Source organism: Harmonia axyridis, chromosome 1, assembly GCF_914767665.1.
Source record: "Harmonia axyridis chromosome 1, icHarAxyr1.1, whole genome shotgun sequence".
In the NCBI taxonomy this organism is placed as follows: domain Eukaryota; kingdom Metazoa; phylum Arthropoda; class Insecta; order Coleoptera; family Coccinellidae; genus Harmonia; species Harmonia axyridis.
In genome coordinates, this window is record NC_059501.1 from 59,603,233 (window position 1) to 59,624,578 (window position 21,346).

The following is a 21,346-nucleotide window of genomic DNA, read 5'->3' on the forward strand; positions in this document are numbered from 1 at the left end:
TTTTAGTTCTCCTAACGAACTCAGTAGTAAAGTATTCTGGTATTTTTAAAGATCATCCGATTTCATTGCTGCTACTTTCCTGTCCATTTGAGAGAGTAATCGGTTCATCTTGAACTCTTCCTCGCTCTGTGCTGAGAGTACGACATTTGTCCAATCCGAATTCCATACCTACATCTTTCGAAAAACTTTCCACTAGTTTGGCCATAATTTCTAGGTGGTTCTTATTGCTTGTTATCAGTTTCAAATCATTCATGAACAGCAAATGATTGAGGGTGGTAGTATTATTATTGCCTCTAATGTTGAAACCCTTTTCAGTAGCAATCAGCTGTTTAGAGAGTGGGTTCAGCGCTAAGCAGAACCATAAAGGGCTTTAATATGGAAAACCTAAATTCATTTGATTTTATTATATGACGCAACATCCGCTTAGAGGGGATTTTAGTACTTTATTGTTTTGTTATTGCTTGTTATAACTTGTTTAAAGCGCCTATTCGATTTCATTTAAGCGGCGCTTGATGATTTTTTTATTTTACTACAAAGAGAAAACATTTTTTTTTGTCAAAAAGTATGTCTTATTTTATTAACTGACTTTGCGCCCCTACAATTTAACGTCCGGCAAAATATCTGGTATGCCGGTCCTGGCGGCGGCCCTGACGAAAACAAACAATTGCTGTCAAAATGGACCTAACCACAAAATTATTAATCAGAACATTTATTTTGTATGATTTGAATCTAACTTTGAGGTATTGATAGTTTAATAACTATCAATGAATTTGTTTATGAGTCTTTTAATATACGTTTTACTTATTATTATTCAAAATACGACTAGTTATAGGGATTATGATATAGATCAAGAAGTATGTTTCAAAGAAGACTCTGGTCAAAATCAATGTAGTCAAATAGAAAAAGAGAATAGGTATGCATGAAAAAATTATATTTAACATCTTATTTTTCCAATCACATTGGTTTTAGGTATATTTTTTATGATGTCAACCCTTCCGAAGGTTTTAATTTGAGAAGAGATGTGTATAGGAGATTTGCAGTACTAGCAAAGCACCTCGCCGAGTCTAATAATCCGAAACTAAAAAATTTCAAACTGGTATTACCACCATGGTCCCATTTGTATCACTGGACATACTCAGATAAAGCGGAGTTGATACCATGGGGTTATTATTTTGATATACCAAGCTTGAAAGCCTTTGCTCCAGTTATTGAAATGTATGAATTTTTTGAAGGTATGTTAGATAAAGATTAATTTCATTAAGTATATTCGTAAGTATTATCAACTGTTGCCTTAATCATTTATTTATTTTATCAAACAAATATATTAACATCAGAAATATTAAATGATATATACTTCAAACAGCATTTACTCAAAAAGTTCTTATTTTAGTAATGAAACATTTTTTTATTGTGATAGCAATATTGAGAGTTCTGAAATATTGTAATATTCAGATTGAATACTTATGGCTATTTTGAATAGATATTTGAAAACTCATACTTATAACTAATATAAACTATTGTATTCTTTGGACATTTAAATTTAGTCAAATTGCAGAGGAACATAAACCTGGCCAAACCATGACTGTCATTGATGAAGTTTATGTGATGAAAAATTGGAATGAAATGATGAAATCAGGTAACTTTATGAATAAATTGGAAGTAGCAGCATGTGATCAAGAAGAGCAAATATCATATTTTTATTATACAAATATCACCTCAAACAATGTGAAATGTATGAGATTTCATGGTCCATCTACACTTTTGACTCAAATACTTTCTGCATCTTCAGCACGGTGGGTAAATCTGTTACTTATAATTTCTGTTAAGTCCTACCAGTTCTTATGTTCAATATGTTAGTAGAAAATTCAAACCATGATGACAAAATATTTTTGTATTCTGTTAGCCTGAAGTGGGAATGAAACAGAGTAACAAAGCCTACACAAAACACAACAGTTGTCCTAACTCGTTCAAGTTCTCTAAGCTTCTGAGAGCTTTCACAGAAGCCTATAAGAGCCGGAATAGAAATCATAAAACATTAACATTGTTAAATTTTCACAGTTTACATTTTGAAATGTAAATATAGAATCAAAAAATATGTTTGTTCAAGGTAAATTTAATGTTCTATAGAGCTTGAACCTGATACATAACTTTTATTCAAAAATAATGGAAAAAATAAATATCACAAAATAATAAATTGTGACTGATAAGAATCACAATAAGAAGATTTCAGCAAACAATCATCCCAGATTCATTTATTTTATTTATTTATTTACTCAATTCAACATAAAAATTACAAAAATCAATATATCATTATAACACATTCATATAATAGAACATTAAATCATCAAACATGCACTTAAGTGATTAAACACATATTTTGTGAGTATTCCCCAAAATATAAAGAAAATCCCATTCACACCATACTAAATTTAACAATTACAAACATAACCAAAGTTAACCGATCAGCCTCATAATCAAAATATAGTTGCTACTCATAAAGGTCTTACATTGCTTTTAAAATTTTCTGTGATCTCTAAGATTTCTAATCTCAACAGTATTAGGTCGTATGATCTTGGGGCCAGTTGCGAAGCAAACCTTACCCATTTTTACTGGAGTTAGGCACCTGCAGCTACAATTCGAGTAGTGATATCATGTGAGATAGTTTTTTTTTTTTTTATTTATTTATTAACCCAAAGGGATCATGAGTGATCCATAACAGGCATATTTTACAACATAGCAATAGTAACAACTAAACAATTTCTCAATAAATCAAATATTATTCTGTCTTCTTTGGAACAATTGATCTTTCACTTTACTTGTGAACACCTTCAGAGTATCTGAGCCCTTGATGTCGTTTGACAATTCATTAAACCAGGTGGCAGCTTGGTAAGTTATTTTCCTCCTAGGAATGTTTCTGGCAGTTGGCAATATGTAGATGTTATGTCTGGATCTTGTATGGTGGGTATGCACATCACTGGCATATCTAAGATTAATGCCAGTATCCACTAAGTTGTTTTTAATCTTGTAAATTAACTTAACACTGTCCAGGTAAACTAACTCCTTAATTTTCAAAAGATTCATGTCATTATAAAGTTGCATGGTGTCTGATGAAGGTGGTTTGTTAAATAGTACCTTGATGACTTTATTTTGTGATATTTGTAGTTTATTTATTATCTGGGCAGTTGTTTGTCCCCAGAATGCTGGAAGGTAATTCAGATGTGAAGCAACAAGAGAATTATACATTTTGTATTTGTTAGTGGTGTTTAAATATTTGGAGTTACGTCTAATGTTGTATCTGATATAATTCAACTTTGCAATCAGATTTTCTACATGTGAACTGAAAGTCACCCCACTATCAAGTATTAGTCCCAAGTATTTGACCTTGTTTACCTCAGCGAGTTCTATATCATTTATACTAAGTAATAGTTTTTCTGTATTTTTTATGTGCTTTGAGATTCTCAGATATACACATTTATCACTGTTCAGTTTCATGCCATTCTCCAAGGTCCATTTATTAATTAATTCTAGGTCCCTCTGAGCTTGAGAAAATATCAACTTGGGCTCACCCGAATAGAAAAGTATGGTATCATCTGCATACAGCAGAATGTTACCTTTAATATCACAATTCATGATATCACTGATATAGAGAAGAAAAAGAACCGGCCCCAAGACGCTTTCCTGCGGAACACCGGACTTTACACATTTTTTTGTACTTTCCACCTCATTTGTTACCGTGAATTGGTATCGCTCATCAAGGTAGTCTCCAAACAAGTCCAAAACCTTCCCCCCGATTCCAAGTATTTCTAGCTTTTTAATGAGTACTTGATGAACAACCATGTCGAATGCCTTGCATAAATCCAGAAGTAAACATTCCTTCTTATGCATAAAAAACAGCAATGTATGAAAGTACAGTGATATGATATCTCATATGTCTTCCCCATAGAGAAGTCTGGTTGGGTACCTTCTATTTTTCCTATAAATTACCTTGAATAGTTCTGAATTGTATCCAGTTTTCAATGAACTCTCATACAGAGATCCCCAGATAAGTTTAAATTATTATCAAAACATCAATATGTGCAGTATATCTTGAAATTGACTCCACCAAAAATCTGTATACCAAGACCAACATTTTTTTACTTAGGATATCTCTCAACTGATAAAATTTATGAATTCATTTTCTAATTCTCTTTGTTGAATTTGCAACAAGCTGCACTTTATGTTTTTAACTATCATCACACCCAAATATTTGGTAGATTCAAGTTCCTTTATGTCTCCTATGCTCTCAACATCAATGCTGTCAAATTTTGGTTTATTTATATCTGTAATGGTAAACTCTACGTAATTGGTCTTATCTGCATTTAGAGACAGCTGATACCCATCCAACCACATTTTTATAGCATGTTTTCCCTAACACTATCCCAATCACATCCACTAAATATGGCAACAATGTCATCAGCATGTTACACCACTATGTCGATGTATAAAGGAGAGTTTATGTGAATGGTAAAGAGTATAGGCCCAAGAACTGTCGCCCGGGGCACACCTACTCTCATTAGTTGCGGTTCACTCAAACATCCATTAATTTCCACACACTGCAGATGATCAATGAAAATTGCTCCAACACCTGCAACAATCTTTCATGATGCACTGTTTCAAAGGCCTTAAAAATAATCGAATATCTTACAAATTCAATTCTAAAATGAGGAAAGTACTAACGTGAAGTCAGGAGCTTATGAGCGCCAATTATGACCTTATATTCTTAGCCTATGCGCGTAGGAGAAAAAACTCCCCTCGCAGTCGTTTTTCTCCCATCTAGGAGGAACATTCACTCAATCCCAGATATTTAAAATATCAGAAGGATAGAGCTTGGTCATGTCAGGACCTTGTAGTCCCCCTGGTCCTTCTCGAACTTCTGGTCCTCTTCCACGCGATCCCGCTGATCCTTGGATTTGTCAGTCGCCTCCTAGTAGCTTGATATTTCTCTTGAGATTTTTTCAGTTGTTGAGATGATAATTGGAATAGTTCTCGTTTATATAATTCCCCAGTGGCGCTTTATCTGAAATTCGAGGTCTTTATATTTTGAAATGTTTTCGACCTCCATTTGTATGTATGTATGTATACAGGGTGGCCACTTTTTCAATGGGATTGTATTGGTAACTTTTAAACCATAAGAGTTAGAAGGTCGGTCAAATAGAGAAAAAGTTGCATTCATAGGTGCATTGTCATGCAGTTGAAACAAATCGAGATTATCATGGCCGGTTATTGAGATATCATAGGAAAAGTAAATTCTGTCATTTTGATTTTTCTTTTTTTCCCATTTTATTTCAAATATTATCAGAAAATGTTTAAGGAATTTTTTATTCGACAGTAAATTATCCTCAATTTGACGTAATCAGATTTCGTATCCAACGTTTCGTGCTCTCTGGGCCACCCTCAACCTCATTTTTTTCAATACGGACCTGTATATTTTATGACATTTTTTGAAATAACTTTTAACGCTGAATTCAACGATATATCATACAATGTCATTCAAAGTTGATTTTCAGGTGATTTTGACCCTTATCCAAATTTCTTTGGGTCGGATCTGTGGTGGGATTTTGTAACGGCAAAGCGAAGCGAAAACGTGACGAAACGACAGTTTTGCTCGGTTCGGTATTCTGTAAAGGGATTCGGCAATAGTCGTGTTTGCCGAAGCAAAGAACGACCTCATAACGATAACGAAACATTTTAGGGTTCGTTGTCATTACGAAAAGTCCGACGACGTTTTTGATTGGTTTACTTTTACCACGTGACCAAGTCTTAAGCGTCATATTATGACACTTGAATGATTTCGATTTCGAGGTTATAATTTTGAATGTTTTGCTTCACAATATCACAATTCTTAATATTAAGTTTGAAATTCATTCTATTAATTATTGAAGAATTGCAAATCAACTGCACATTAATTGAGTGATATCCTTTTCTGTTCAAAAAGGAATGCTCTTCTTCTGATGGCTTCAAGATTTTTATGTGTGTACAGTCGATTGCTCCAATTATTCCTGGTATTCCACATTTTTCAAAAAATTTCCCTTTATTTTGGGTCTTCTCAGAATCATTAGGGAATTTAATTTTTCCTTGGAATACATGGTTAATCAATTTAGTCACTTCACTAACACAATGACTGACCATGGGTTGACTTACTGCTAGCAAATATTCTTGTCCAATACCGCGTTGGTAATTTCCACTGGCAAAAAATCTCAGAGTTATCAATATTCGCTGTTCAAATGGCGTTCTCGTGTTCCTCCAATAATTATCCATAAATGGTTTCAATTCATCGAATAGAACGTGAACTAAATGTTTCGACAAACGGAAAACGTCTATGAATCTCTCATCCGTTAAGTTAAATGGATCACTTCTATCTCGAAGAAATCTATTCTCCTCTCTTGTAAGAGTTAGACGAACTCTTCTTGAGATTTCCTCGTCGATGATCAGAATCATTGAAAACATGATGAATATTTCTTTATACCTATACACACTATTAGTTGACTCCCCGAACTTATTTTGTAGTATGGGTAGGTTTTGTAACTGGAATAAGAATGAAGGTTTTAAATTATAATCCATTGAACGAGGTTCCATTTCGAATTTCTTCCAGTGCTCAAATAAGACTTTTTGTAATACTCAATATTTGCATTCAGGTGCTCTATTCAATTAGCTAATTCATTCTTAATGATAAACTAAACAGTTTAAAATGGTATGAAACCCTTTGTTAAGTAACTTCCAATGAGAGTCATAAATCAAAATATAATTTCTGACAATACTCAAGTTAAATACTGTGGATTATTCAAAGGACATTACAGCTAGAGTCCATAAAAGGGACTCTTATCTCATTGCTCTTATTAGAGATTATCTCAGGTACCTCATATGTCAAAACCTGCAGAATCCTACAGTAGCTTAAATATCTACTTATTTGCAACGTTGCCAATGTTCCTTCGTGTAAAGTCGGTAAGCTCCGACAACGAAACTAAAAGCGTAAAGATAACGAAACGATAAAGAAAAAGACGCTTACAGAATACCGCATTCGCTTCGCTTAGCTTCGCTTCGTAACGTTATCGCTTTCGTTTGCTATGATAACGAAAGTTACAGAATCCTACCCCTGTAGTGAATGCAATTTATCAAAAACTGCTGTTGATAAAATAGTCGAGAGACGCGAATATAATGATTTTAAATTTGAATACCAAGCCTTCAAAACTTATATCGTAATGATATCCAAATAAAGTTCGATTCTGGAACAAATGACAAATCCAACAATAGTGATTTCTCGCGAGAAGATTGAGAATGTATTGGAAGGTATTCAAGAAAACGAAATAAGCAAATGTATATTATTATTATATATGGGTTCCAGAACCGTTAAGTGCATTTTACAAAATGGTGGGAATTTTGAACACTTACTTCATTTTCATTTACTTTCGAATAATCATTCGATTTTTCTTTCATTAAATGATAATTCGTTTAATTATTATGAATTGAAATATGTGAATAATTATTACTTGTTTCTTGATTCGATTCTGATATGTTCCATTTAGTTCAAGATGAGTAAGTTGATTTTCTCATCGAAATGTATTGCTTGTTGTTAATTAAACTAAAGGTACCGAAATGTAATACAGATCCGACCCAAAGAAATTTGGATAAGGGTCAAAATCACCTGAAAATCAACTTTGAATGACATTGTATGATATATCGTTGAATTCAGCGTTAAAAGTTATTTCGAAAAGTGTCATAAAATATACAGGTCCGTATTGAAAAAAATGAGGTTGAGGGTGGCCCAGAGAGCACGAAACGTTGGATACGAAATCTGATTACGTCAAATTGAGAACAATTTACTGTCGAATAAAAAATTCCTGTAAAATTTTTCGATAATATTTGAAATAAAGTGGGAAAAAAAGAAAACCCAAAATGACAGAATTTACTTTTCTTATGATATCTCAATAACCGGCCCTGATAATCTCGATTTGTTTAAACTGCTTGATAATGCTTCTATGCATGCAACTTTTTCTCTATTTGACCGACCTTCTAACTCTTATGGTTTAAATGTTACCAATACAATCCCATTGAAAAAGTGGCCACCCTGTATATTGTTGTTATTTGGTATTGCTACGTCGATGAGTATTGCTGTCTTTTGATGTTTATCGACTAGTAATATATCTGGTCTGTTGTGGGGGACTCTTTTATCAGTCAAAACTGTACGATCCCAGTATAGTTTTTAACGTTCGTTTTCCAGGATGGTTTCCGGTCGGTACTTGTAGTGTGGCACTTTTTCAGAATAAATTAGTTCTAATATGATTGCCAATTCTTGGTGTAGCATCTTTCTCACTGCATTGTGTCTTTCTTTATATTCATTGCCTGCAAACATTTGACACCCACCCATGATATGTTGTATTGTTTCATTGGTTGGACATCGGCATCGATCATCAGTAGTAGTTCGATCCTTCATGATGGCTTGCAGTAATTTATCGTTGGAATCACTAGATCTTCTTCTTCCTTCTTCATCTTAGGCATGTTTGCCTGTTCCTTCTTCGTAACTTGTCCAATTTCAATCGGTAGTCACTTGTCAGGTTATCGCTCCACCCCTTTAGCGGTCATGATATCACTTGATCTTGGATGCCTAAAAGAAAACCTTCCGTTTCTGGATACATTGCACCTGATGTGAGCCAATAGTGACGCTCCAATGTCGACATGATCCTGGTTCACCTTGTTGAAATGTCTTACATGTAGGGGCTTCTCTCTCCATCTTTGCAGTTTTTTTTTTGAATTGTTTGGTGGTTGTATGAAAATTACTCCTCATAAAGTTGTAAAGGTGTTGATTCGTCTTCTTCATACAGTATTTTGTAGGCCTCTGATGTACTTGCTTTATCTCTGAAGTTCCCGTAGGCTTTCTAGCAATTTCCGTGATGTCCGCCAGACCCCTACCTCCTTTATTTCTCGGAAGTGTGCTTTTCGGATGGTGCTTCCGAACTTTGAATTGAAAAGGACCTTTTTGTCTTTAACCATCAATATCTCACCAATCATTGATTGCACAGAAAATTTAAGGGATGTTTTGAAATCTTGAATGAATTCTCTACAAGAAGTAGCTATTGGATTTTTGGAAAAGATTTCTTTTCGTTCTCTACATTAATTTGAAAAATTGATAAAAAAGGCCTTTGCAGGCTTTTGGATAATCAAGCGCTGAATTGAAAATATCGGAAAAACCATCAATGTTGAGTATGCGTTTTACAGTTCAATATCACCACAAAAATCCCAGAGAATTTCAATTCAATTCATGGAGCGGTTTTTTTGTTTCATTCGATTGAATTTTCAAAAAATTCATTCATTTTAGATACTGTATTCATTAGGATTGAGCGGTACGCGTTGCTTGAAACATTTTTTCATCATGAGATCTCTAAACTAAACTTCAAGCTTCAAAAAGTTTTTTTCAAATTGAGATACGACCATTGTTATCGAAAATACAGCCATTTAAAAAACCACTAAAAATTTCGAATTTTATTTTGATCCTTTAATTTATTCCACTAGTGTATATACAAATTTTTAAGGGTATTTTTGTTTTCAATATTAGATTAAGAAAAATATTCCTATTTTGCTCAATTGTGCTATTGCAAGCACAAATTTTAAAAGATATTTTTGTTTTCAATATCAGCCATTATTAGTTTTTATTAATATTTTTCAATATTAGATTGAGAAAAATTTTCCTATTTTGCTCGAATGTGATATTGCATGTACAAATTTTATTTATTTTATTTATTCTTTTAGTACATTTTTACAATTTTAAAATATATTTTTGTTTTCAATATCAGCCATTATTAGTTTTTATTATTATTTTTCAATATGAGATTAAGAAAAATATTCCTATTTTGCTCAAATGTGATATGGCAAGTACAAATTCCATAAGATGTTAATAATAATATTAATCTTTATTTTCTGACTTTGAATCAGTACAGGTGATATTATCAATAAAAGTATTCATATTTTCAATCACCTGCGATGAAATTATTGAAAATTAAAGAATTATTCACTACAACAATGCCTTTCATTTTTGTGTCAGTCACATATAATAAAGAAAAAAAAATACTACCTATATTAAACTGAAATTGAACATTGTTTCAAACATGTTAAGCCTTCTGTCCCTGCTGCCACTTGAAATATCCCTTTCGTCAGGCTAAGATATTTCTGTTCCAATGTTTCTTGTCACCGCGTATTCAATGAAGTCATCATTACTCTTCAAACAAATATTATGTAAAATACAGGCTGCCATCACACATTTCACAATTGAATTTATTTCAAAATTTTCAAAATGCCTTGCATGGTCTTCTGAATCTATTTTTCAGTAGACCAAAGGCATTCTCAACACAATTATTTTAGATGACAACCTGCAGTTGAATATTTTTTGTTTTTCCGATAAGAACCTGTTGTCCTTGAAGGAAGGTATAAGCCATCGGAGAGATGGATAGGCCGAGTCACCCAACAAGTATTGCCCAAAAAAAGCAGGGTCTTCTTCAGCTTTTTTAAATAAATTTGATTTTTCTTAGTAGTCTTGAGTCATGCTTCTCCGCGGAAGATATTTGTGAATATCTTTTTATGATCCACAATTCTTTGGATCAAGATACTGTGATATCCTTTTCTATCCATGTACGATTCCTGGTCATTGTAGGGTTTATTAATTTTTATGTGGCATCAAGAAAATCAGTTACCCCAGCGAAGCCTTGTTTTTTTGAATATTCAGAGCTGATTTGGATTTGATCCTGATCAGTTGGCCAACTGATAAATTCTTAAATCGAGTAGGAAGTCAATCACCCTGAAGGGAGTCCGATGAGCTGAACCTAATGATAACTTAAATATATCTGATATTTGACGGAAAGTTTCGTTATTTGATAAATATCATATAGTTTTTTTTTTTTAGTTAATAAGACTATCTTAGCTCAAGGAATTTCCGATTTGTTCTTAGGTCTAGCTGAATAAGGGCTTCTTTGAAATCTATAATATATAAAATAAATCAATTAAACTACATTGTTCTTCAACGCACCTCTAGAAATGAAGGACAAATTCAAAGTTCGTTTACTCGTGGACCGTTTGAACGATTTTTGTAATTTTGGTGTGAAAACGTAGGAGTTTCTCCAGTTATGAAGCTCTGACATAAAATTTCAACAACATTTCATCTTTCACCAAATACAGGGTGCAAAAGTGAGATAATATTAAACTTCCTGTGGGGTGCTCCAGCCAAATCGTCGATTGTATACATTGATCAAATTGTAGCCCTATATTTCCTCAACAATTTGTTTTTTCATTCATTCCATGATCTCTGTTATTAAAAAAGATACAATGCTTCTAAATCTACCCAACACTTCATTACAAAAAATAAAGAACAGTAGCTTATTGAAACCAGTATATCAAGAATATTAATAATCACAGTAGTAACACGAACTGACGAACTAACATCATTAACACAAACATCAAAATCAATATCGTGTATTTCCACCTCTACTCTAATGACGGCTTCACATTTCCTCAAAAATTTGTTTTCTCATTCATTCATTCCATGATCTCCGTTATTAAAAAAGATACAATGCTTCTAAATGTACCCAACACTTCATTACAAAAAATAAAGGACAGTAGCTTATTGAAATCAGTATATCAAGAATATTAATAATCACAGTAGTAACACGAACTGACGAACTAACATCATTTCATTAACACAAACATCAAAATCAATATCGTGTATTTCTCAAAAAAGCAACAACTCTACAAAAACCCTTAAATCTGACTGGTATCGAAGCAATTTTCTCAAACGACCCTGTACCAATACCTCCTAGACTACAAGGCCTGGGTGCTCTCTTGTGACGTAAGCATACCCAGGGCATAGTCGACTGAACTGTGAGCGTTCGGCTTGTGACTCGTTTCACAATTATATGAATAATATTTGGAAGGCTTTTTGTTTAAAGAGGATGCCAGTCGTCAACTGAGCCTTTCATCGCATCCCATTCGTTTTTATTATGGAAAAAACCAAGTTTCAAAGAAAAAACCAATTTATTATCAATAAAACTGGATAATCAATATGATACCTATGTATATGTATATGTATGAAAACATTGAAATATCTCGGAGTGGAATTCGAAAGTATTGAAATAACGAAAATTCGATAATATTGATATCTTCCATAAGGGATAATAATGATATCATCGGGAAACAAATGATTCATTTGAATTATATTCAAATGATGAACTTAGATGAAAATGACACTATCCACAAAAATGATTCGAAAAGTCCTTGCCAGTAGGGGTAATCACTAGATAAGCTGAAATTCTAAGCATTATATCAAGATTATATCTACAAAATCACGTACTGAATTTTTCTTGGAGAAAAATTGACTCAATATCTTTGTGAATGTTCACTGGGAGAACTATTATCACAAGTGATTATTGAGTATCAAATGTCTTCGCTTTTCTCCTCTGCGAAATGCTTCTCACATACTTTGGTATGTATAGTGGGTTTTAAATTTTGCCTAGGAATGGCCGCTAACCACTTTTCAAGCAAGTATGTATCCGTAGGGAACTTAAAAGCGTGCACTTTCGGTCCATTTTTGTAATTTCCCCTGCACCCAGGAACACAACACATATAAGGCATTTTCTTAACACAGGTAGTACTTAAAAGTACTGTCCAATATCACTGAACACTAATTATTCACACAAATTTCACAACAGGTTGAATAACCTTGCTAACAAGTGTTGAAAAAATAACGAAACAGGTGAATATCACAGTTCAGTTGTGTCGACTGGGATAAAGGAAGCGTCCCTAGACCCTAGCCCTAATATAATGACCTGGGATGGGTGACGTCACAAGATTTTCGGGTTGAGTACCGTGGCCTTGTTTTCTAGGAGGTATTGCCCTGTACAATACCCTTTAAAATTTGATGATTTCAAGCTTTTCCTGGAACTCTGCATGGAAAATGGTAACTTCGTGGCAAATGCTCAAAAAATAACTGAAGATATAGACATCCTAATCCGTACTATCGAGGAAATTTACCCTCACCTACCAGACAAAATAATCAAGTCGAAGTGCACAAAAATCATAAAAACTCTCAAAAAGCATCTCAAACCTGAAGAATCTGAGATTTCCAGCAACTTAAGTACAAGTTCCCAAGAACTCTTCCATGAACCTGACTTCAAGAGAAACAAATTGATAAAAAATCATTTTCACAATAATCCAATGGATCTGCCGCGGATTTTATCCGCATCTTGAGAGAATCCAAGAGATTCTCGACGAACATCATCCTGATGTGCTCTGTTTACAAGAAATTAATATCAAAGGAAATCATAAACCAAACTTGAAAAACTATTAATGTAAAAGTTTAATTGAAATTAATGCTATGTATTTTTTTTTCTTTTACTATGGATCAATATTATGTTATATTATACACGTAACAGATCCAACACCGCTAATGACCTAGATGTCGAAGCGGCAAACTAATAAATAAAAAAAATATCGTGTATTTCCACTTCAACTCTAATGACGGCTTCACATCTCCTACTCATACTGGAAATCAAACCTCTAATATGATCTAGCTCAATGTTATTCCATATTTCTGTGAGCATATTTTCAATGTCGTTAAGGCAAACAGGTTGACGGTTTCTAATCAATCCATATCAACCCACAAATGTTCTATTGGGTTGAGATCCGGGCTGCATGCTGGCCAATTCAATATCTGAATATCCACCTGTGGCAAATATTCTTGGACCATACGAGCGTTGTCGTGCATTAACAAGAAATTGTTTCCGATATAAGGTGCAAACGGAAGAACATACTCGGATGAAATATGCGTAATGGATCGGTTGTGAAAGATTCCAATCTACATGTTCTCGAGTGAATTCTAGTCTTGCGACAAAAGTTCATAATCAATATTACGTTTATAAGGCGTGTATCTTTTTTAATAACAGACATAATGGAATAAACAAAAAACAAATTGTTCAGAAAATATGGGCCAACAATTTGATCAAAAAATGTTTTCAGCGATGAGGCTGGAGTATCTCACAGGGTGATTCAAATTTTTGTAAAAAAACATGATCTCCTTTTTGCGCCCTGTTTTCACTCGAAAATTAAGTGTTTTTAAAATTTTATATCACAGCATTATTACTAAAGAATCACCTACGTTTCGACACCAAAATTACAAAAATCCTTCAAACGGTTCACGAAAAAACGAACTTTGAATTTGTCACTTTTGAATAACCAGTTATTCAAAAATGTAAAATATCTGAAGAAGCTACTGCAAATCTCATCTGCTGATTGATACCCATGCGGTACAAAAAGTATTTGCACCGACAGTGTCCTGTCAACACAGGGCCCCCGCAAGGGACATCAACGCCCGCGTACGGAACATATTTTGGCGCCCCTTAAAGGGGGGAGGTGGAGAAAAGCACTGCTGGATAATCGGAAAATGTTTTTTAAAGTTTTATTGAGAATTTAGTGTAGAATGGTTGAAAATCTATCAGCAACCTTCATTGCCTCAAGAACTTTATGGTGTTAGTTGTAATATAATACATTCCAAATGTCATTCAAAATTGAAGCTGTATTCTTCTATAAATTATTCATAAAGGCATAATTAATTTAATTAGGATCAATCCAGAAATTGAATGGATGTTTTTCTAGATTTGGCTGAAGCAAATTCTTTTATATTATCAATCAATCAATTTTATCGAGTATCTCTTGCTCTATATCTAAGATTGCCAATCCAGAAAATCTTTCTCATGACATGGTAGCCTTCAAATAGTTTTTAATTATTTTTAATTTAGTGAAGGATCTCTCACCAGAAGCAACAGACACAGGTAAAGTGAGAAGGATTCTTGAGGCAATACTAAGATTCGGTAGAGAAGAAGTTATTATTTTCGAAAATATATTGTAGAATTTCAAGAGGATTTTCGCTTCAGATAATGAAAAAAATCTTAGGGCTTTTATCTCGTTGAATAAATCATTTTCTTTCACGTCAGCCTCTTTTTTCCTGATCAGTTAGCTTTTGTTGAAGAGCATGACAGCATTTTAATAGATATTTGTCATTTAATTTAAGAATATCACAAATAAAACAAAAAACGTTATCGTGATCAGATATCATATCAAACCTACTAATTAAGGAACTCAGTGTTTGATCAATTATTTTCAAAAAGAAATTTATTTTAAAAGCGATTTTTGGATCTTGAGGTGCCTCATCCGTCTGTTCATAATCGAACAATTTTGGTTTATAATTTCCTCTTACAGTATATCATGGAGAAAAACCTTGATCTATCTCAAGAGCAGCCGCTAGTTTTCCAGCTTCTGCAAGTTTTTCCTCGAGAACATTATCATCCCTATAATTTTTGAAATGATCAACTAAATTCTTCAAATAGTTTTGGCACACTTTAATGTCAATCGCTACACTTTGCATCATTTTGCTTACAATATTAATCTGGAATGAAACATCATAAGAAATTATTATACTTCAAATAAATTCAAAAGAATGAATATTTAATAAAAGAGAACTTGCTTTATGTCTACTTTCTATGTTAAAAGTATCATTTTCTGCTATTTCTAAAAGGCTATAACATATTTGAATAAATTAGAACTTTAGCATCAATTCTACTTGACCATCTAGTATCACTTAGGGGTTTTAGATGTAACTGAGGATCATGCTTTTTTTATAACATTCCAACCTTTTTGTGGATGAAGAGAAATATATATAAAGTTCTTGTACAATATCAAAAGAGTCCAGTGTTTCACTTGAAACCTTAGCAGCATCATTTTCAGTTAAATTTAAGCTGTGTGCAGCACATGTCGCAATAAATGCCCTAGGATTAGCATCGAGTATGCGTTTTTGTAAACCAATATCTGGCTATTTCGTACCTATTGCGATGTTCGGAAACTTGTATAAATTGCAAGAAAGAAGTATTATTTCTTTTGTTTTATTACTGTTTATTTGTTTTCGTTATCATGTAAAATGGTTGTACCGTTGAAATAAATAATTAAATAAAATTTGAAAGAATCTTTTTCGAAAATCTTTGGTCCATCGGTTCTTCATGCGGTCTATAAGAGGTTTTGGCGCCCTTTTAGAGTGGCGCCCGCGTGCGGTGCACGCGTTGCACGCGCGGTTGCGGGGTCCCTGTGTCAACAGTCCCAAGATTACCCGTAGCTCAGATCGTGGTAGCTTCAGGAGCTTCCTGGTATAGGTCGGTGAAAGCACCACAATTTTCTTAGCCTGAGCAAAACCAGGGGTGTTCCTCCAGAGGGTAATTCTATTATCCCACTCGCATTGTTGTGCCGCTGTCTTATATTGATCTTTTCCAAGCCCCCAAAAAGGCTGAGAACCAACAGATGTTAACCTTGATGCTCTTTTCGTTTCCTTCAATTTCGTTTCCATAATGATGTATTTGAAGTTTTTGATATCAATAGATTAATTCCCTCCACATTCATTGAATAAGAAAGGAAATATGATTCTGGTTCTAGGCAGAATTTAACGGAATTGAAATTGAAATTCCGAAAAAATAGTATCGTTTCTAGTTCAATGGAAACATAATTAGAGTTGTAGTATAAAAAATGCACTAGCGGGACTGAAAATTTGCCAGATACAGAATTGACTGCACTAAATGTTGTGATAAGTCATTATATTGGTATACGATTTCGTTTCTAATCATGTCATACACATCATAATAGAAAATCAGCATGGGATTATCAAAGGTCGAAATCTGGAAATAAATTTATTGAATTTCCTAGAAAATCTTCATGAAGGCTTTGAAAGCCATTCTCAGGTTGATACTGTTTATACAGATTTTAAAAAGGCTTTTGACAAAATAAATCATGCTGTTTTATTGCGAAGACTTGCGGAGGTGGGTATATGTGGGAGCTTATTGAGGTGGATACAGTCCTATATTCTACATAGATCCCAATTTGTATGCGTGAATAGACAGTATTCAGGCATTTTTCATAATGGATCGGGTGTTCCTCAGGGATCTCATCTGGGACCCTTGTTCTTCATTATTTATTTAAACAATATATCCTGCTGCTTTCGTTATGCTAAGTTCTTGGTGTACGCTGATGATCTCAAAGTATTTCTGAGGATAAGTAGTTTCGACGACTGTATATAACTTCAGGAGGATTTGGACAGGTTTTATGAGTACTGCTCTGTATATTTCCTCTTTCTGAATTTTGACAAATGCCTCAAAATATCTTTCACTAGGAATGTCAACATATTTGCATTTGATTACACTATCAATCAGGTGATAAAACGCAGGAAGATGGTGTGAGAGATCTGGGGGTATTTCTGGACTCGAAGTTAACATTTGACGTGCATATTAACGGAGTTATTGAGTCATCGAATAAGATGCTCGGGTTTGTTCTCAGGCATGGAAAATTGTTCAAGAAAAATGAAACATTGTTGACTCTTTACTATTCATTTGTATTCAGTAGGCTTAATTTTGCAACGTCAATATGGAATCCAAAGTATAGATGTTATATTAGTAGATTAGAAAGTGTACAACATAAATTCTTGAGGTTCTTGTCTTTCAGAAGTAAAATTCGGATTATTGATCATGACTACACCGAAATACAACGAAGTTTTAGAATATTAAGCTTGGAGAATCGTAGACGACTGAATGATATGTGTCTGCTTTTCAAATTAGTAAATAATATACTTTATGTCCCAGAAATTCTCGAATCTATCCATTTTAGAGTACCGGAGAGAAGACTAAGATCCCGTGATTTATTCGCGGTTCCATTCCGTAGAATTAATATAACCCAAAATTCGCCACTGTGTAGAATGCTGTCAACATTTAATTCTTTTTAATGTGATGTTGATATTTTCAATGTTCAAATCCATGAATTGAAGAGAATTTCAAAATTAAAGTTGCCCTTTGTTTTTTCAGTATGCTGATCATTTTCAGATAATGTTATGTTTAATTTTTAGTTTATAGTTCATAGCATAGGTTGAATTTTGTTTTCATTATTTCAATATCGTGTATGATATATTAATTGTCAAACTGTGAATGCTGTACTGGGGTTTACCTGTTTGTATTCCTATTTGTCTTAAATAAAATAAAATAAAATAAAAAAATATCCGAATGCTTACTTGGCACTATATTTGATCTCTGTAATGCCTGTAAGTGTGGTGAGCTCTGAAAGGAGTTTTTCAACATTAAAGAGGTTGAAAACTTCGCTCAGACCAACAATTGGTCAGGAAAGATTGACAGGTTTGGCCTTATTGTACAGGGTGGGCAAATTTCGATGTTTTAGCACTACAACTTTTAAACCAGAAGTGATAGACAAAATCTGATACCCTTCTCTCGGTCTCTTTTTCTGGGAAACTAACAAGGGTATTATTCATTTTAGGCCACCTTCTTTTGTTATAAGCGAAAATTGGAAAAATGGCGATATCGAAAAACATTTATATCTCCGCTAATACTGATGCTAGAGCTCTGAAATTAAAACATTGTACAGGCACTTTTTTACGTAGAATCCAGTGGCGAGCTGTTCTTTTCAAAAGGGTCTTTAACTACGAAGCAATGACCCAAAGTTATGTTTTTTCAAATGGGAACACTAAATTTCTGTGCCATTTTTTGAAAGCTAATTTTTCTTGATTCTGTGATAAAAATAAGGTTAATATGAAGAGGGGTTTGGGATTATAAAAAGCACAAAGGACAAACTTATTTTCGAATAATGATTTTATTCTCCTTTCATAGCAATTGTTTTTGAGTCATTAGTTTGTAAGTATGTTATATTTAAGTTTTTCTTTTAAATATTATCACAAATTTGTTAAAAGTTCTCTTACGGAAAAAAAATTTGTTGTTTTTGAAATATTCCTTGTTATGTTCATACATTCTATAACTATTCATTTTTGATAAAATAGTCAATGTGTACCTGACGAATTTTTCTCGATTACCCCCCCTCCTGAAATAAAAGATCTACTCCCTTGGATGGAATAACCTATCACTGATATGATATGATATGATATGATTTGAATATTTTCATTGATGAGGTGATATTAAATACAATAATTGTTTCAAAGTTCAACTCTATTTAAAAGTAGAGAATTCTTGAATATACTCATTTCAATATAATCGATGTTCAACTCGTAGAATATGTAGCTTAAAAGACGTTTCAATCAGGAGACCTAGATTCAAATGCTCGAAAAGTAATTTTTTATTGAAGCTGTTCATTTTAATTGCTTTTGAGATATTCTGCGAGACAGAAGAAAATAAACTATGGTGGAACTTTATTTAAATCGATAACATAAAGGATAGGATTTCATTTGACCTTGATAGGCATTTCTTTTCGAATTCAATGTATCACCAGATATAATTTTGTAGAACAATACTATTTGCACATGCTGAGGTGGCCCTACATCCAACATTTGGAGACTCATTGTATTGGACTGCCAGAAGAAGTTTGAGATATAACAAAGAAATGAAAATTGTAGCCAATGCCTTCAGAGAAAGACATTTATCTTCTAGTAATGAGGCTGATAATATTCACTTACAGGATAAATGGCAAGATGATAAGGTAGAATTTTTCAAATAGATATTGTAGGGGAAACAATAGAAAACCATTATTAAAATTTAATTTTTTCTTTAATATGTATAATAATTTTGATTGAACTCATTGGTCATTATGGTATTACCCTGTAAATAAGCACATTTTTTGAGTCTCTTTGATATCTTTCAAAACACTCATCACTTCATCAACAATTCAGTTTAGGAATTTATTTTTGTGTGTTATTGTTAAGATATATTATTATTATTATCACATTAGAAAATTCTTAAATCATTTTCAGCCTAGAAGAAATGCTACAGGAGGGCCATATTTGGGTGTTCATATGAGAAGAAGGGATTTTTTCATTGGACGTCCTAAGCAATTTCCTACTTTAGAATGTGTAGCTAAGCAAATTGCAGATACTCTTCAGAAACTCGGCCTATCTGTTGTTTTCTTAGCAACAGATGCTCCTTCATCAGGTAAATAACATTATATAACTTCAACTATTCAAATCCAATTGTTTGTTTAGCTCTTGAAATAAAGGGTGTTTCAAAATTAACACAAGATTTGAATTGAATAGAATACACTGCATCCCCCCTCTTGGATCTTCGTTTAGACACTTAATTTGAATCAATACCTATTTTAAAAAGAACCCGTTGAATGAAAAAATTTCATACAAACTTTCGATGTTTTCTTCTGAATTGATACATTTGAATTATTGACCTCATTCAGCATAAGTTATCAAGAATGCAGAATTAAGTTTAATTTATTTCTATTTCGACCAAATGAAAGAGATTATTAATTTGATTTTAACATATTTTTCTCAGATGTGGAGGCTCTACAATACTACCTACCAAATAACGTTATCCTAGTTAAATTTATACCACAAGTAAGATTTGTTGAACATTATAAAGACGGAGGTACAGCCATCATAGACCAATTGCTTTGTGCCCATGCTAGATATTTCATAGGTACAGGAGATAGTACTTTTACCTTTAGAATTTTTGAAGAGAGAGAGATATTAGGTTTTCCAACAGAAGCAACATACAACATTCTATGTGCGAATGAAAATAATTGCCAAAGGCCTGCAGTTTGGAAAATTGTGTACTGATTTTCTTATTTATATAACGGATTTTGTAACTATTCAATAAAGACTCTTCAAGTAACTACAATTCATTTATTTTTCTTTACCTGCATTTCTGATTTATCTTCATTGCCGACATTGCTAGGTGTTGAAAATTTATATTTAGGGAGCAAACTGAAATATAGCACAAATCTGTAGCATATAAAATTAATTCAAATTAAATTGATTTGTCTAACTGATATTGTAAAAGTGCGGAACCAGAAAGTGACCTAACTAGCGAGAAACTAAACATTACAAGTTTAACCTTCTCCTTTGGTCAGAAAAATAGGGAAAGCACTGAAGTGAAGTTAGGAGCTTTCAGAGCTAGTTCATTGCTGTGACTCAAATTCAAAATTAAATAATGGTTAATGAAAAATTGCCTCTACATCATTATCGTGTAGTGACTCTAACATTCTTATTTCACTGAGTAATTCTTCAATGAAACAACAATCTGAAAATCTTATATTTATATTCAGTTATAACTTTAACGCTGTCGCTACCGAAACTGACAAAGTCATAAGTATTCCTATCGCTATGTAAATATTCGGAACTGTTGTAAAGAAAAGATGCAACATTATGATAGCAAAATGTGAAATTTGTAAAAATTTGAATTTTTTTAGTAGATCTTAGCCGGTAAAATTGCATTCATAATTTTGGGATTTATCTAAAACTGCCTCAATATTCCATGAGAAATCAAAATATTTTGAATCG

General features: G+C 33.1%; 1 protein-coding gene across 1 annotated transcript; it reads left to right on the forward strand.

Moving 5' to 3' along the window:
- The first annotated feature begins 651 nt into the window (after nucleotides 1-651).
- On the forward strand, nucleotides 652-20,678 carry LOC123671183 (GDP-fucose protein O-fucosyltransferase 2). Its single transcript, XM_045604896.1, has 6 exons — nucleotides 652-913; nucleotides 970-1,232; nucleotides 1,556-1,793; nucleotides 19,350-19,542; nucleotides 19,814-19,991; nucleotides 20,340-20,678. The coding sequence occupies exons 1-6, from the start codon at nucleotides 765-767 to the stop codon at nucleotides 20,621-20,623; spliced, it is 1,305 nt and encodes a 434-aa protein (XP_045460852.1). The 5' UTR covers nucleotides 652-764; the 3' UTR covers nucleotides 20,624-20,678.
- The last annotated feature ends 668 nt before the right edge of the window (nucleotides 20,679-21,346 follow it).

Bases quoted from the DNA above. Each gene is read 5' to 3' on its own strand.
- LOC123671183 (XM_045604896.1), top strand. From the start codon at position 765: ATGAATTTGTTTATGAGTCTTTTAATATACGTTTTACTTATTATTATT. The intron at 914-969 runs GTATGCATGAAA...CATTGGTTTTAG, and splicing joins CAAATAGAAAAAGAGAATAG to GTATATTTTTTATGATGTCA. The intron at 19,992-20,339 runs GTAAATAACATT...TATTTTTCTCAG, and splicing joins AACAGATGCTCCTTCATCAG to ATGTGGAGGCTCTACAATAC.